The 16,860-nt window shown below is 37.4% G+C and overlaps 3 protein-coding genes across 3 annotated transcripts; 1 reads left to right on the forward strand and 2 right to left on the reverse strand.

Moving 5' to 3' along the window:
* Positions 1-535: 535 nt before the first annotated feature.
* LOC21394564 (probable galacturonosyltransferase-like 4) lies at positions 536-1,748 on the forward strand. The gene has a single exon (XM_010107387.2). It carries the CDS (start codon positions 595-597, stop codon positions 1,693-1,695), a length of 1,101 nt encoding a protein of 366 aa, XP_010105689.1. The 5' UTR covers positions 536-594; the 3' UTR covers positions 1,696-1,748.
* A 946-nt stretch (positions 1,749-2,694) lies between these two features.
* On the reverse strand, positions 2,695-6,881 carry LOC21394565 (AP-5 complex subunit mu). The gene is made up of 8 exons (XM_024171763.1): positions 6,765-6,881; positions 6,431-6,580; positions 5,730-6,041; positions 4,849-5,141; positions 3,820-4,715; positions 3,637-3,693; positions 3,452-3,499; positions 2,695-3,190 (listed from the first exon to the last, which is right to left on the reverse strand). The coding sequence occupies exons 1-8, from the start codon at positions 6,833-6,835 to the stop codon at positions 3,119-3,121; spliced, it is 1,899 nt and encodes a 632-aa protein (XP_024027531.1). The 5' UTR covers positions 6,836-6,881; the 3' UTR covers positions 2,695-3,118.
* Positions 6,882-8,901: 2,020 nt separating this feature from the next.
* On the reverse strand, positions 8,902-13,616 carry LOC21394567 (F-box/LRR-repeat protein 4). Its single transcript, XM_010107390.2, has 8 exons — positions 13,254-13,616; positions 12,198-12,440; positions 11,692-12,098; positions 11,302-11,487; positions 10,600-10,792; positions 10,186-10,262; positions 9,849-9,999; positions 8,902-9,422 (listed from the first exon to the last, which is right to left on the reverse strand). The coding sequence occupies exons 1-8, from the start codon at positions 13,518-13,520 to the stop codon at positions 9,126-9,128; spliced, it is 1,821 nt and encodes a 606-aa protein (XP_010105692.1). The 5' UTR covers positions 13,521-13,616; the 3' UTR covers positions 8,902-9,125.
* Positions 13,617-16,860: the final 3,244 nt, after the last annotated feature.

Below are 16,860 nucleotides of genomic sequence, written 5' to 3' on the forward strand. Positions count from 1 at the left end.
TTAAGGGTGTGTTCTAGCTTAGCTCTCAATTATGAGCCTATCACCATGCAATATTCAAGTGTATATAACACGTCCGACACAATTAATGCTAGCTTATAATAGCAAAATTAGATAAATACAAATAAAATTTGTATGTGTGTGTGTGTATATATTATATAGAATTAAAAATTAATATGGAGAGTTATTGTTTTATTAGTTTTACGGACCTCAGCATTGGGATTTTTTTTTTATAGAAAAAAATGTTCAAAATTTTGAGGTGTATAAGATAATTAGTTAAGAATTGCTAACAAAAGAACATTGAGGTGTAAAGATAATTAATTAATTAATTAATAATACTAACTAACAATAGAAGCCTTAACTTAAGGAGAGCCTTAAGTAATTGCCTTAATGGCCTTATCCTTGAGCATTCATTGACACCAACAAAACCTTTTTCTCTTAATCACCACCACCACCACCACCACCAATACCCCTTTGCATGGCCACCTAGTACGTAGTAGTTATGACGTCCTTCCTAATTGCTCCTCCAACGTCCAAATTCCTAACCATAACCCAACATTAAGTAGACCAATCATCTCTTAATAATTATCCGACAGGATGGCCGCCGCCTTCCGGAGCCACCTCGCCGCCTCGAGGCCCGACCTCCTGATGATCGGCTGCCTCCTGTCCCTCATTCTCTCCTCCTCCTCAACACTCGGCATCAGGCTCAGCCTGGTCCGTACTCGCCCCACCCCCGAAAACCATGACACCCTCCTCGCCTTCCGTGAGGCCCCCGCCTTCCGCAACAGCGACGAGTACTGCCACCTCCCCGCCTCCTCCTCCGCCGCCTCCGCCATCCACGTCACCATGACCCTCGACGCCAACTACCTCCGCGGCACGATGGCCGCCGTGCTGTCCATCCTGCAGCACTCCACGTGTCCCGAGAACCTCTCCTTCCACTTCCTCTCCGCCGCCGCCGCCGACGAGCGCCACCTCCGGTCGAGCATCAACTCCACCTTCCCTTACCTCAATTTCGCCATCTACCGCTTCAACGCCGCCAGAATCCGGTCCAAGATCTCGAAATCCATACGGCAAGCCCTGGACCAACCCCTCAACTACGCGAGGATCCACCTCGCGGAGATCCTCCCAAACGGCGTGAAAAGAGTCATTTATCTCGACTCCGACCTCGTCGTCGTCGACGACGTCGCGAAGCTCTGGAACGTGGACATGGAAGGGGAGGTCGTGGCGGCGCCGGAATATTGCCATGCAAACTTCTCGCAGTACTTCACAGAGGCTTTCTGGAATGATCCTGAATTGTCGAAGACGTTTGAAGGAAGAAAGGCGTGTTATTTCAACACGGGGGTTATGGTGGTTGATGTGGAGGAATGGAGGAGAGGGAAGTACACGGAGAAGGTTGAGGAATGGATGGACATGCAGAAGAGGAAGAGGATTTATCATCTGGGGTCGTTGCCACCGTTTTTGCTGGTTTTCGCTGGGAAGATCAGGGCCGTTGATCATAGGTGGAATCAGCATGGATTGGGTGGGGACAATTTTGAAGGGAAGTGTAGGAGTTTGCATCCCGGGCCGGTGAGTTTGCTTCATTGGAGTGGGAAAGGGAAGCCATGGTTGAGGTTGGATTCTAGGAGGCCCTGCACCGTTGATCATCTCTGGGCCCCATATGATCTCTACCGTTCGTCGAGGCATTCGTTGGAGGAGTGAGCTGTATGATGAGGAAATGGAGAATTCTGTGTTGGGGTATAGGGGAAATTGCCTTAAATATCCGGAGTTTCAAAAATAGTTACATTTTCATCGAGGGTTTCGTTATTTGTATATACTATTTGTTTGATTCTGATATGATACGACGTTCAGATTTCGAAACTCAATATCCTACCACGGAATTCAGCAGAGTTGAGGAAATAGAGAGAGAAGGATCCCGTTGTGGAACGGAGGGAATTGGCCCTTTGGAACCATTTTTCCTTCTTATGAATTCTTTGTGAAGCAGAGAAAATGAGAGAAGGGCCATGGAGTCGGGCTACATTTGTTCCACATACAGAGAGACGATGAGGGAGTTAGCTTGGTTCTTGGGCAATTTTTGCCTCTTGGTGTGGGCCCTTAAATTGGCCTAAAGCAAAAAAACTTGATTTCTTTTATTTTTTGTTATTATTTTATTTCTCTTCTTGTTCCACACTTTTGGGAACCATTTGTTTTGGGTGTCGTTGCTTTGGGTTGTAAATCATCATTAAGACGTCATTAACTTCCAAGAATGAAGCACGGATATATAAATGCCAAAACGGATTTAGAATCTGTTTTTGTTAATTTATTTTGGGGCTGATAAATGATCAAATCAACTTTCGTTATCTTGAAGCCTGTCCTATATTAAAGACGACAATCTTTACTTCAAATCACAACGCTCATGATTGTATTACAAACGGCATAACACTATACCTTGGTAATTACATACTTCAAGAGGTTGAATTGCATAAAGAAAGTAAAACTAAGACACGATAATTAATGAAAGCAAAACTGAAAAGCGTGTCTTTGCTTTTGTTTTGTTTTTTTCTTTTCTCCGTCCCACCAAAACAGAAGGTAAAAATTCATTACATTAAAAATTCAATGAAATTCCCACCCCAATTAAGTTAGAATTAAGACGTCTTGTTGTTGTAAAAATTCAATGAAATAGGATTGGATTTCTAACAATAAACTGAGACTATATGGGAGTAATTCTTGTCGTACACAAAATCTCATTCACCAAGAGCAATAATGAAATGATTGTTACACAACACACTGAAGAAAATCACTACATTGGAGCAACCAACAAGGTTTCAACATGTCTTATGTTGTCGTCTCATTTCCACCTAGACGTTACATGAACATAACTTATTTGGAACATTTGGAAAGCCATAAATAACTAATCCAACTAACTAGACTCGATTGCCCATTTTTTCAACCCAATCTGTAATTAAGATTTATCGAACTCGAAATGGCCAAAAATCACAAGGGCGGGATTTGGAAATGTGGTCTCAGCACAACTACGCATAGATTTCCAAAGCATCTTGTGCTTGGGATATGGTGAATAAAATAATGAAGACATACCCCTGATATTGTCTGCCTAAACTATCCTCGTTGATCCAATGTTTATAGTTTACACTCTTGCCACAGCAGCTGATGGGCACGGGCCTAATGTATTCCACAAAATATATTCACCAGAAGTAACCTGTTGATAGGAAGTAGAACGCTTAAGAAAATTATGCAAGTACATATTAGCAACTCTGAATTCCTAAGAATGTACCATAAAGCCATAAACTTATTAAATCTTAAATACATAATAGTTAACTATTTCCTATCAATACACAGGAAACTTAATGCGTTATGTGTATCATACTTCAATCGCTCTAATGCCCATGACTCTAGCCAGTTGACAGAAATTAAAAACTAAAATCAATCTTGAAATATAGGATTCTGGAAGAAAACATACTTGAGTCGAGTATTCCACGGGTGCTTTAACAGCTGGATAGATGCTAACCTGCATACAAAACAGACGATGATTAAGAGCCAGCAAACAACTAATTTCACACACAAGCCTTACTCACAAACCTCACTGTCAGCTCTTTATTACAGAGGAGGTAAAGAAAGGACAGGAGAACTAGACAGCTGACTTACAGATTTCGGGTCAATTGATAATCCAGATAGTGGTGAGCCAACAATTCTGAAGGATACCTATAATCAAGTGTAAAATGCCTGTGATTAGTAAAGCTATTTTAGGTAAAGCAAAAGCTGCCTGACAAACACTGGCTTCAGCGAGGTGGTTTCAAATACAAGAAACTCAACAAAATGTTTAAATACCTTCGCATAGTTATATGCCTGCCAGCAAAATGGCTCTTCCAACTCAACGGAAGGAAGATCCTTGTTCATTTTCTCCATTAAGCATTCATCTATATTTACCATATTATTAGGACCATCAGTCTCTGTATCACTATCTTCATCAGCTATGCTTCTAGATGCTAGACTAGAAGAAGGCAATCTTTGAATTTGCCACGGAGCAAATCTCACTGTTCCAGGGAAAGTTGCCTCAACACTTTTCCCACTAAGGCCCCGTCCACTTGTTACAATTTTCCATTCAACTGAATGCTCTGTAGTTGAAACTGTTCCAATTGAAGGAGTCCCATCAAAGGATACAATTCTTCTCCTAGGAAAGGGCATTATCACTGTACAGAACTCCATTGTGAGGGGTGACTTATAACCTTCCATTAACCGCAATTTGAACAAAAATGCACCTTTGTCTTCAGAAACCATTGATAATTGGTAAAATCCCTGGATCGGAGGACCAACTCCACATGTAGCATGATAATGCATTAAAACAAAATTACCTAATGGCGGAGAAAACATCACAGAATGCTTATCCACACCATGTTCTGGAACCTGAGCACAAGGATGAAAAGATAAAACTTCAATGCGATTTGTGTTCAACCCTGTCAAGGGGAATGACACGTCTGACAATCCTTCTAATTCTGCTCGACAGTTTATTTGACCAGAAATGGATATACTATCTGGAATTTCATCTCGATCGTACATGGAAGCATGGACAATCTCATGAATCGTGAATAACACTCTCTGCTTTCCTTTGTAAAGGTACGGCTTCCATGCTGGTTGCTTTAGGTCTGAAGGAGGAAGATCCGACGCAGAAAATCCATTCATCTTCATGGAGAAAATATTCGAATGGCTCAAATCCAGAGGTGTACCTACATTTTTTATAGGATATCTATTATAAGACATTTATTAGAAATAGGTAATGCAAGACAATCCCCCAAAACTATTTTAGTGATAGCAATAAGAAAAAACGTGATGTGAAATACCACAACTAAAGGTACAAACCAAAGGGCATTGAGCTTGTTATGAAAGTTCGGAGTGCATCTTTATCCAAAGGCCTTGCACCAATCCTGGGAGCATCAGACGCTACATTTCCCACCACAGCAGTGCTAGAAGGGTTTGCAGATGCAACTGGTGCAGCTACAGGTTTTGCCCTTGAGGAGATTCCTGTTATTCCTATACTACCAGTTAGTGAATCCAACAATCCTCCTACAGATGGAGCTGCACTTACAACGACCTCAGGTTCTACCCAATCACCACTGATTACGTCACCAATTGCATGCGCCACCATAAATGCCCTATAAAACAAGCAAAAGAAACTACTAAACATCTTTGACCATGCAAATCATTTGATGTAATAAAATCATTTTGACCAACATTTAAGGTGAGACTCCTTTTGTTCAGCAGGCCTTATAAATTTTTTGATACAAGACAGGATTGAAGCCACAAACTCCCCCCAAATCCCACCCCATGTGAACCCCCCAGTGCCACCAGACCAAGAGGTCTTTGGCCAGCACGCCTTATAATCCTCCCTGCACTTTGGTCCTAGATTCACTATGGCCCTCAACCTTTGACAACCTTTCGATTGTCTTTTTAAGATCAATATGAGCTTTTATGATTAATTTCTCTAATAATTAGGATTTTTAATTTTAACCCAAATTACTGTACTACCCTTCTAGTACACTTCCAAGTTAGCGTACCTTCCAATTATTTGACGGAATTGGCTGGAAGGGGAAGTTTTGCACAGATTTAAAAATTCAGGGGGCATGTCGACCTCATTTCAAAAGTTGGTGGGCGCAGTGAAATTATGACCAATGCTCGGGGGATTTAAAAAATTTGTCTCTTTTTTTTTCCCGGCTACGTAAACCGCAAGTAACTTACCATACCCTGTGATGGAGGGTAGATCAAGCAGCAGGGAAGATAAACTGTCATCCACTCCAACAGTATTTCCACAATCGGATCTCTTGCTTAAGCATGCGTATGCCTTCAAGTGTTTAGGCTCGACCAAAGGCAATACAAGGACAGAATATTGCCCCTTCATATGTAAGACCAAAGGCCATAGAAGGTTATTATCTCCATCTTCTTCTTTGTTTATGTAAAGACCTATTATATGCCGCGTAATTGGATCATCAACCCAGGAATCTGAACCTTTAGCTGACTGACTTACGCGTATGCCGAGTCCGCGAGCAGACCCCTCTCTACAAGGATTAAAATAAATAAATAAATAAACCCGGAATTTCTTCAAGCATTAACGAAAGGTAAAATGGAAGGAACATTGCTTTCGTCCAGTAGGGATGTTTTGACAGTGAGATTTTTATTAAGTTGCTTTAAACTGTAATATTTGTCTTAATCGGATAGGCTTACAATGTAATCTTATGATTCAACACTACGTCAATCAGCTTTTGTTTTTCGTACTCTACAACAGAATTATCTGGAATAAGATTCAAACTTCAAAGCATAAGCCAGTACTTAAACACATATATTCAACATTAAAAAAAAATGGAAACCAATTGTAGCGACTACGGCATGGTTTGCTTAATGAATTGGATTACAAATCAAGATTTTATTAATCCGATAAGAACTATACCTTCGTTTTCGCTCGACGAAAGCAGAGACGAGCTCCGAATCAGTAGGGAGTAAAGGAAAAACGGTGTACTTAAGACTTTCTTCGGCAGCAGAAGTCTCGTTCTTGCTCTCGCAAGCCGATCGCCACCGCTTCTCCACCACCGGAAACCGCCTAAAAATTGAATACGCAAAACGGGAATTCAATCTCCGAAACTCCATTACATGAAATCACTAAGATGAATGAATCGATCATTTCATTATTCTTAGAAGTAAAGAGGAAATTTCGGAATAAAGATCGAGAAGTGAAAAGCGAAGAAAGAGAAGAGAGAAATTGAGGGAGTGAAAATGAGGAGGACCTGGAGAAGACGACGGAATCGAGGCTGTTGAGGATCCAAATGGCTCTGATGCTGCAACCACCGCCAGGCATGGCTTTCTCTTTCTCTCTCTGCAGCTCCCGACTATGGAGAACAACAATGGAGTAATGGAGGAGAAAGTTCTCAATTTTTTGTTTTGTTTTGTTTTGTTTTAGATGATAAAAGACAAAAATACCCTATTTAATATCAGCCATTGATCTAAAAAATCAGATCTCAGCCCTCCATTCTCACAAGTTCCGAGTTGAACTAAAAACCCTATTATTCATTTCCCACCAGCCCCATCCCCCGCCCACCCCCGCGGCCGTCCAGCTCATCGGAGACGTCATAGACACCATCGCCGTCTTGCCCCAAGCCTCCATCCGTGTCCCGAGCCCCTGACCTTCCCTCCGCCGGTGCCTCAATCCGCCGTGCCCTGAGCCTGCGAGCCACCGTCAAGCTCACTGTTCCGTCGCTAACGCCATCGCCCAGGCTCCGTCGCGACCCGGACTTCACAGACGTTGGCGTCGTCTTCATCTCCCTTCCCTCGCCAACTCTTCAGCTTATTAGATCAATGTATTTTCGTTTCAGATCTGATCTATTGTATTTGATTGATGTTATTCACTTTTTTCGTTTATGAATCTTATTGAAATGCTGAGAAATTGAGAACTTTTATTATGTAATCGGTCATTGAAAAAGGTTTTGTTTTTGTTATTTTGTTGAATGTGGTAAATTGTTTTCATATAACTTAGCTTCAAATTTCATGCGTCTTTTTTTTTTTTTTGGTTGAATATTGGGAAATAGTTGTTTAGTTGAAAAAAAAAGAGTTACGGCGTTTGGAAAATACACTAGAGTAGATAATATTCAACAAAAAAGAACATTGTCATCGTTAGTTCCTGTTCAGAAGGTGGGTGTTTCGTGAGGGACTTTTGAATAACAAAGGAACAATAACATACATTTTCTTTTTGTTAAAAAGATCTTCATTAGAGTTAAAATTTTAATAAAGTGTTAAAAATCAATTAAACTCATTTTTTTTTGTTAAATAAGAGTGAAACTGACATTTTTAGTATTATACCTTGCTTAAAAACGTTTTCTTGTACATGGTGGGGTATTTTTGGCATTTTCTTAAAAAAAAAATCAGCATTGATGGTCAACTAACGGTTAATTAATAGAGGGGGATGTCAGTGTAATTTTTTTCAAAAATTAGGGAGTGTTGATGTGATTAGTTTCGGTTATAAGAGTGTCACTGTTATTTCGACAAAACAGTGTTAATTATGAGATTCTTGGTTGGGCGTGAGTGACATGCTTTTGAGATTTTTAGGAATCTAAATAACATCATATTGGGTGTTATTAGACTATTCCATTTTGGGATAAAATGAATCCCATGAGATTCATATTTATGGGAATATGAATATCACAACTCTTGTACCAAATATAGTAATGTGTGAAGATTCTCATTCCCACTCAAAGATTACTTCATACCAAACGCTCCTTAACTTAATTTATTATCGTAAAAAATGAAGCTAATTTCATTGAGGGAGTTATTATCCTAAAAAAATTAAGCTAATTTCATTTAGGGATGTTTAATCAATTGTATTGTAAAAAAAAAAAAAAAAAAAAAACCCGCTTAGATGTACCCTTTTTTTCATGTTCTTTAGTGTGTTCCTTTAACAACACCATTTCATATCAATTTAAAAGTCTCTTATTGTGTTGCTTCAATGAGACTACCAATTCATATTATAAAGTGATATTTTAATTGATACAATATAATATTATCGGAGGAACGTAAAAAGTGACGAGGAGATAGATGAATGAAATAAATAAATAAATAAATAAATAAATATATATTTGATCATAACGTATGTTCCACTCTCCCATTCTCCATCTATTGTATGCCCTCCAAAAGAGCAATCACAATCCCTTGATATATCCTCAAAAACAATCCTTCCTATATACATACACTATTCAAATATTTGAAGGATACCAAATTTGTAAGACATTTTGTTACTTTCTATTTAAAGAATTGTACTTGCTTTCTTTACAGCAAATGTACAAGTGTGTGTGTGTATATATATATATATATATATATATATATATATATATGCTTGTACGTATATATTTTCCATTTTTTCATTTCACAAGATTTTTCTTTAAATTCTCCCAGCAGATTCTATTAACTTCATGACACTACAAAAACACATGCTACACTTCTCTATGCTTATTACAACAACTTCAAAATAACTGAATACTTCTGTGGATAAAAAAAGCCAAAATACAAAAAAATAAGCAGAAAACCTCAGTTCCTGAAAGTGCCACAATAATTTGGTTCTCGATTTCCCGTGTGCGTGTGGTGTGTTCAGCAGCAACTTAAAGGTCAGCGCAGAGATAGGAGATAATAGAGCCTGCCCGCCTTTTGGTCCTCTGACTAACCTTCCACTTCTCAACGAGCAACTTCTTTATGTTTGGACAACCGGAAACCACCGTCGCAACTGCGGACGAAGTTACGCCAGGGCAAAACACCATGTGGCAGGATTCAAGCAAAGTGCAGTTTCTGACGAGATGGGATATACCGACATCTGTTATTTGACGGCAGTGTGACAGCACTATTTCCTTCAGGTTTGGACAGCCTTCTCCTAGTTCTGCCATTGCCATATCACCCAAATTCTGCCCCAGAAAAAAAAAATTAAATCAACTGAACTTTATTTTTTGGTGCGTAGAAACTAGAAAATGAATTTGTTACCCCTGCAGCTTAAACAAATTGGTTTTTGTTATATAAGACTTTTTTTTTTCCTGAACTTGGAGTGGGGCTCAAGAGTTGAGTCAGGTGTGAGTATGCACATAGTAAAAATATTTAGATACACAAATGACCAGGCTGCACAAGCACTCTCCGAACAAATTGTTAAGAATTTATATTCATAAATTGATTATTAACTTTACAGTCAAGATATGGACTGAAACACACTGTTAATTTACGTGGCAACCAAGAATGGCAAAATACGAGGGATCGGTTGAAGTTTATAAGCACACAGATATTCTCAAGAGGGGTTTTTGCCAAGAGATACATGAGAGTGAGAGATCAGAGAGACGCACCTGGAGAACACTTACGTCTAGGTACGTAAGTTCAGGACAGCCTCTTGCAATGGCTATTATTCCAGCATCCCCAATTTGATGACACCCACTGACATTTAGATATTGCAGGCAGCTACACTCACCAATGGCAACAAGTGCCTCGTCTCCCACCCTAGTAATGGCAAAATAAGTTAGACCGGAATACAAATGGTATACAACTTATATACATAATTATATTGCAGTCCGCATACTTTCATTTTAAAACATATGTACTTGAAATAGAAGAATCTTTATATAAAGAAACAAAGGATGTAAACGTGATAATTTGTATCCTTAAATGATGAAAAGAAGACTTCACCTATCACAAAATCGGAGGCTAAGATCTGTCAGGGACTTGCAGTTCTCTCCAATAGCCATAATTCCCTTGTTTCCAATCTATGATTAAAAAAAAAAAAAAAACCCGGATATATGCAATGTTAAACAATCCAAGAGAAATAAATTACAGAAATGAAGCATTTTCCAGCAAATCTGACAGTTTACATTGAAGAACTACTTTTCGACTAATAGAATATTCAGCATTCTCAAGTATTGTACTGCTTTGAACATATCGTCTCAAGACAACACTAAAAGCTTTCGTAATGTTTGAAAGCCATAAATGGAAACGAGAAATATTTTGAGTGATGTGCGTGTGTGTGTGTGTGAGAGAGAGAGAGAGAGAGAGAGGGAGAGAGAAAGAGAGAGAGAGAGGGAGAGAGAAAGAGAGAGAGAGAACCTCATAACATCGCCGAATATGAAGTTTCTTCAAATTCCTGCAGCCTTCGGCTATACTACAAATTGCCTCATCTCCAATACTTGAGCAATCCACCAACTCAAGGGATTGTAAGAACTTGCAACCTCTTCCGATCTCATGAAGTGCAGTGTTGCCTATTCTTTGGCAGTACAACAATGCTAACTCAGTAAGACGCCTGCACGCGTCCAATATTTTTTTATTAACAAACTACTGATAGAGAGAACTATTATGTGATGAAGTGACAAGACATGACAAATAGGAGGAACAACCAGTCTATTCCGGTCTTCCAGATAAGCAAAGATGTTTGACAGCCTAAGTGCCTAACCATAAAATCCTGCAGAGTGATTGACCCAATTGATCCAATATCAAACTAATCTATTATTGTTGAAAAGCTAAAGTAACAATTTGGCTCAGTATGTAGATGAAGACTATCGTTATTTCTTGAATTAAGCTGAAAACACAAACAGTGAGCAGATAAAATTCAACCTCGTTTGATATGTACAGTGCATGTACCTCATGAAACCGTGTGTCGTATTTCAAGCACACAGTAAAACCATGCGGCTCTCAAAAAAATTCTTGCACAGACTAGCAGGTTATGTAACTTAAAACGTGAATTCCATCTATTCATCAATATCATTACCTCCTATGATACCAATTTTAAGTCAAGCTGAGAGAGAAACATACGGGCAAGACTTCCCAATGAGTTCCAGCCCCAGAGTTCCAATGTTGTGGCACCCATTAACTTCGAGATGTGTAAGTTCCTTGCAGCCAGTGGCAATGGCTTCCAAACCGTTGTCACTCAGAAAGTAGCAGTCACTTAGAGTAAGATCTTTTAACTTCTTGCATCCATTCCCAATAGCGCGTAAGCCCCTGAGTGTTATAAACAGGATGAAATTAAGTAACACGTTACTTATGATCATCTAGAGACATTACTTTTGTTGATTTTTGCACAGTAATTTAGAGACATTAACATTCAGTAAAATTTAATGCAGAAACGAAAATGAAAATAGCAACAATTGAAGAAAAATATAATAAATAAAGACTGGGAGTAAAAGATCCATAAGTAGCACTAACTTATCCGTAAATCTCTGGAAACTGTACAGAGCCAATAACTCTAGAGACAAACAAGAAGTGCCAACAGCTTTCAGAGCCTCATCAGTAACATTGATACATTGTAGCTTCAGTATTCTCAAACATGGGCATCCCTGGGCGATTGCAATGACCCCTTTGTTGTGCATGAACTCTGAATCCAACGACAGGATCTCAAGAGATTTGCAGTGCAACCCAACTGCCTCCAATGAGATATCAGTTATCTTTGCACAAGCTGCTATCCCAAGAGATTTCAATGACTTTGCACAACTAATAGCTAATTCAACCAAACCCATATCAGTCAAGCCCTCGCAAAACCGCAAATTCAAATCTTCAAGCTGCTTACATGACTTTCCAACAGCTGCTAGACCCAGATCTCCAACATAGCAACCCTTGAAAGAAAAACAACATCAAAACAGCACATCTTTCAAAAATGTTGCAAAATAAGTAAGATATAAATACTTAAAATTGTTTAGTAACCAAAAACCCACCTGTAAGTCCAAAGATTTTAAATAAGTGCACTTATTTGCCAGGGAAATTAAGCCAGCACTTGACACGTTAGAGCACCAGATTAAGCTCAGCTTCTCAAGTTTTGGCAAGCCTTCACCAAGTGCAATTAACCCCGAATCGGAAAAATGAGACGATTCAAATTCAGCATCTTCAATCCCATTTTTCTCAAAGGCACATTGATTAAGAGAGGAAACCGAAGTTTGGCTACGACTGCCCCTTTTTCCCTACACCCAAATCAACGTCACATCTCAAATAAACATCTAATAACCTCCTCTACAAACACTAAAGAAACACAATCTTCTCTCTAGATTCTTTTTCCTCCTGTATTCTACGAGCAATAAATTAAATTTTTAGAAGACCTATAACCACAAAGAAATCTCGTAAAAAAACTGCTTGACAAAATCAAATTGCGATTCAAAGCTCAATTTGGTGACTTACGAACTGAAACAGAAGCGAAAAACAATCAAAGACCAAAAACTACATGAATTTTACAGAAGAAAAGAAAAACGACACTTAAGCTTAAGACAAATATTAGAACCGGAAGCAGAAACTAATCAAATTCCAGGGACAACGGAAAATTTACGCAAAAAAAAAAAAAAAAGATGATTGAAAGTAAAATGGAAAATCAAGCATAAAATTGAACAGCGATTGAAAGCTAACGAACTGAACTGGGAGCGAGCGAGCCACATTTAACCAAATTCCTAGACTTAACATTGGAACTAAAATCGAAAATTAAGCACAAAATCAAGCATCGAATGAAAGCTAGCGAGCTGAATCGTGAGCGAAAACTAACCAAATTCCTATACCACAGAAAATTTACGCAAGGAAAAAATTTTAAAAAAATCTAAAATCTAAATTTAAGCACATAATCGAACAACAATTGAAAGCTTACGAGCTGAACCGTAAGCAAAAAACTAATCAAATTGCTGGACTACATAAGTTTTACGCAAAAAAAAGAAAAAATACACACACACATATATATATATATATAATAGTTGAAACGACGATAAAAAATATAGCACAAAATGAAAGCTTACGCGCTGAACCGGGAGCGAGATGCTCAAGCGTTCGTCAATGTAAACGTTGCGGACATTAGAGAAGCGGCCGGCGAGGAGGTTGAGGAAGAGGTCGGAGCTGCCGGTGGCGCCGACGCGGAGGGTGGTGCGTCTGAGCCGCTCAAGGGCGAGCCACCGCTTGCAGACGAGCGAGCAGGCGTCGCGGCTCGGCTTGGAGTCGAGCCGCCGCAAGATCTCCACGATCAGCTCGTCGGGGAGACACGAGTTGATCCAATTGTGCCCTCGCATTCTCGAACAGCGGTCGATCGGTCGGAATTCGATTCCCGGCGATCCAAGGCTATCGGAATCCGTGTTCGGAATCGGAATGAGAAAATGGAAATGAAAGATATATGTAAGTTGTAGAGGAAGGGGAGAAAATGAATCGGTGGACTGGGCGGTTGGGGAAATTTTCCGGGTGTGTTTTCTCGATAATGCCCTTGATTTTGTTCTTAACTGCCTCTTACTCTAAATAAGCCCGGTTCTGTCTTTTCGGCTCTTTAAAGGTTAAAGTGGAATAAAAAAATATGGGGAAAGGGAAAGATTTTAACAAAGAAAACTTCGAAACTCTTCTCTTTAGTTAAAGAGGACGTGTCGATTTTGTTTAAGTTTCCTGTCGTTTAGGGAACACGACGTACTGTATATTTAGCCAAAAACGACATGTCTTTTTCAAACACCTTCTGCGGCCGTGCTTTTTTTTTTTTTTTTTTTTTTAAATCCCCTTTTTTTTTTTTTTTTTTTTTTTTTTTTTTTTTTTTTAAATCCCCCTTTATTTTTATGTTTATTTTTTATTTTTTGCTGAATCATTGAAACGCCAAATATTTTGGTTGTGTTTAGAATTGACCTTATTTTTTTTTAAATAAAACGTTTTTAAAACGTTGTTTGACATAATAAAAATAAAAATAATTTTTTAGTTTAATATAAAATGAGATAAAAATAAGAAATGATTTTCAGATGTTTTTTATTTTTTGTTTTCATATTCTCTTCTCTCGAGCAGAGAGAGAGAGAAAAATAGACATTAATATATTTTTTTACACTGAAAAATAATCTCTTGATAAAATTACTAAACCCATTTTCAAAATGATTTCTGTCTGAGATTGAAAACATTTTCATTTTCATTTTCATATAAAAAATAAAATCATTTTAAAACGAGTTCAAAACACGTCCTTAGATTTATGAAATCATTTTTCAAGACAGTTCTTTAAAATCATAATAAATCCCATATATATACTGTAGAAGATTTACGAGTTACATGTTATTTTTTTGTTTTTTGATTTTAGTAGGGAATTCGAACTCCTCATGTGTGATAATATCGTTAACTTATATTTGTAACTACGTGTCTACTGACATTTCACTTTTACATATGAGTGATTATTGGCTTGTTTGTCAATAATACATGACATGTCTTGTCACATATTCTGGTGAAAAATAACAACATAAAGAAGTTAATGTCTTCTCTTTGAGACAATTACAAACTTACGCCTCGTTCATTTTATCGAGTTTTCAATTACAGTTTTGTTCTCATAAAAAGTCATATCTAATTTTTTCTGTTACAGTAAAAATTTATCACATAAAATCACGTATCAACTCGAATTAAAAACTTGAATATGCAAACTAAATGAGACCTAATCTAAAAGTGTATGGTCTATTTTTTAATTAATATCTTTTTAAGTAATATAGTTATTTAAATAAATTAAATATTAATTAATATTAAATAAAATAGTAAAAATCTATACTCATACAACACATTAAATATTTGCAAATTTCATGTGCTATGGAATATAAAAGGATTTGAGATTTCATACAGTAGGATTTATTATTTTAAGTTTTTTTTTTTGTTGGTACGAACGCTCTCTCAATTTCATGAGCATAGCAAAATAATCTTTTAATTTTAATTTTGATAATTCACTGCCTAAATTATAAAATTCGTTGCAGTTGGTCAAATTGAAAACATAGTTAAAATTTTAGACCGATTTTTCCACATAAGCGTTTAATGAAGATAATTTATGATCTTTTTACATCTAATTAGTCCCTATATAATATCACGAGCAATTTTTTTTTTAAATTAGGAAGCTCTTAATTTTTCACTCAGAACGGTTTACCTCCAATTTTAATAAGTTTTCGTTTGTGATGAGTATAAGGGGAGCTATTCAATACAAAAGAATAAATCTGCCTCATTCACTTTATGGATTTAAATTTTCAATTCGAGCTGAAATGTGACATTTTATGAGAGTTTTTAAATGTAACAGAAAAAGCTAAATGTGACATTTTCTGAGAGCTTTTAACTGTAGAAACTTAAACCTCGAATCGATAAAATGAACGATACCTAAATATTCATGTAGAAGAAATTGTTCAAAATTTTAAAATTCGTCTTCAATTTAACTAACATCCTAATAAATTTCAACATTTAAGAGTGAATTATCAATATTAAGAGCTAAGGAACGGTCTCGTTCACTTCGCTGATTCGAGTTGAGATGTGATTTTATGTGAGAATTTTTTACTGTAGTAAAAAAGTTAGATGTGATTGTTTATGAGAGTTTTTTACTGTAAAAAAACTCAAATTCTAAACTCGAATCAACGAAGTGTTGTCAAACTGTAAAATTGAAGGGTGTCTGTAAAAAACCTTCTTTCAATGACCTAATATTATATGAAATACCTTACAAATCTTAATTTAAATACCTATTAAAACAATCTGGGAATCGTTATAGCAAAAAGTTCCCAAATAAAATACCTACTTTTCATTAAAATTTTCCCCCTGTTGTTTTTCAAGACCTTTTCCGCGCTTTTTGGGTTCCAATACCCTAAAAAAAATTACCCAAAAGAAAAATAAGTGTTAATCCCTCAAGATTGTCCGTCTTTCCAGCTTAGGGTTTCTCGGCGGGCTATTTTTGGATTTAATTCTGTGATTCACTTGCTCCAATTCGGGAAAAACTCTGGTTGGTATTGGATCTGGGGATGATCATATGATTCAATTGGAATTGGAAATGCGCATTTCAACCTTTTATTAATTCCCAATTCATTCCACCGTTTGGACCCCTAAGGTGAGATTTTGATGAAATCGATTCACTTTTCACATTTAATTCGAAAATTTTCCGACAATTTAGTTTCTTTTCATATCTTGCAAGTTGATGAACCATATAATCAGTCAGTTCATGCACATTGTTCGATCAATTCAATTATTTTGTGTGAAATTTTGGTTTATTTTATGCTTTTTGGGTGATTAAGATATCAATTTCTGCTTTTTATCGCTTCGAAAGTTCAATTTGTAATGTAGTTTGAAACTTTTCTAAACTTCATTCATTCACGAGCACCCTTTTCTGGAGATCTCTTTCTCTGTCCTCGCTTTTCGATTTCTCTCGACGATTCCCATTCCACTGCGATTCCTCCGATGATTTTCTGCCTCTGCATTTGCAGCTAACAGGTCAATTTCTCTCTCTCGCTCTAATTTCTCTCGATCGGCAATGGATGTCTCTGTGTTCGATTCATTTCCTTCGCGTATATATATATATATATATATATATATATATATATTCATTTCCTCCGCGCGATGACCACCCCCTCCCTAGAATCTCGCCTCGTTCGTGGGTTTTAT

This window comes from Morus notabilis, unplaced genomic scaffold (genome assembly GCF_000414095.1).
Source record: "Morus notabilis unplaced genomic scaffold, ASM41409v2 Scaffold38, whole genome shotgun sequence".
NCBI lineage: Eukaryota > Viridiplantae > Streptophyta > Magnoliopsida > Rosales > Moraceae > Morus > Morus notabilis.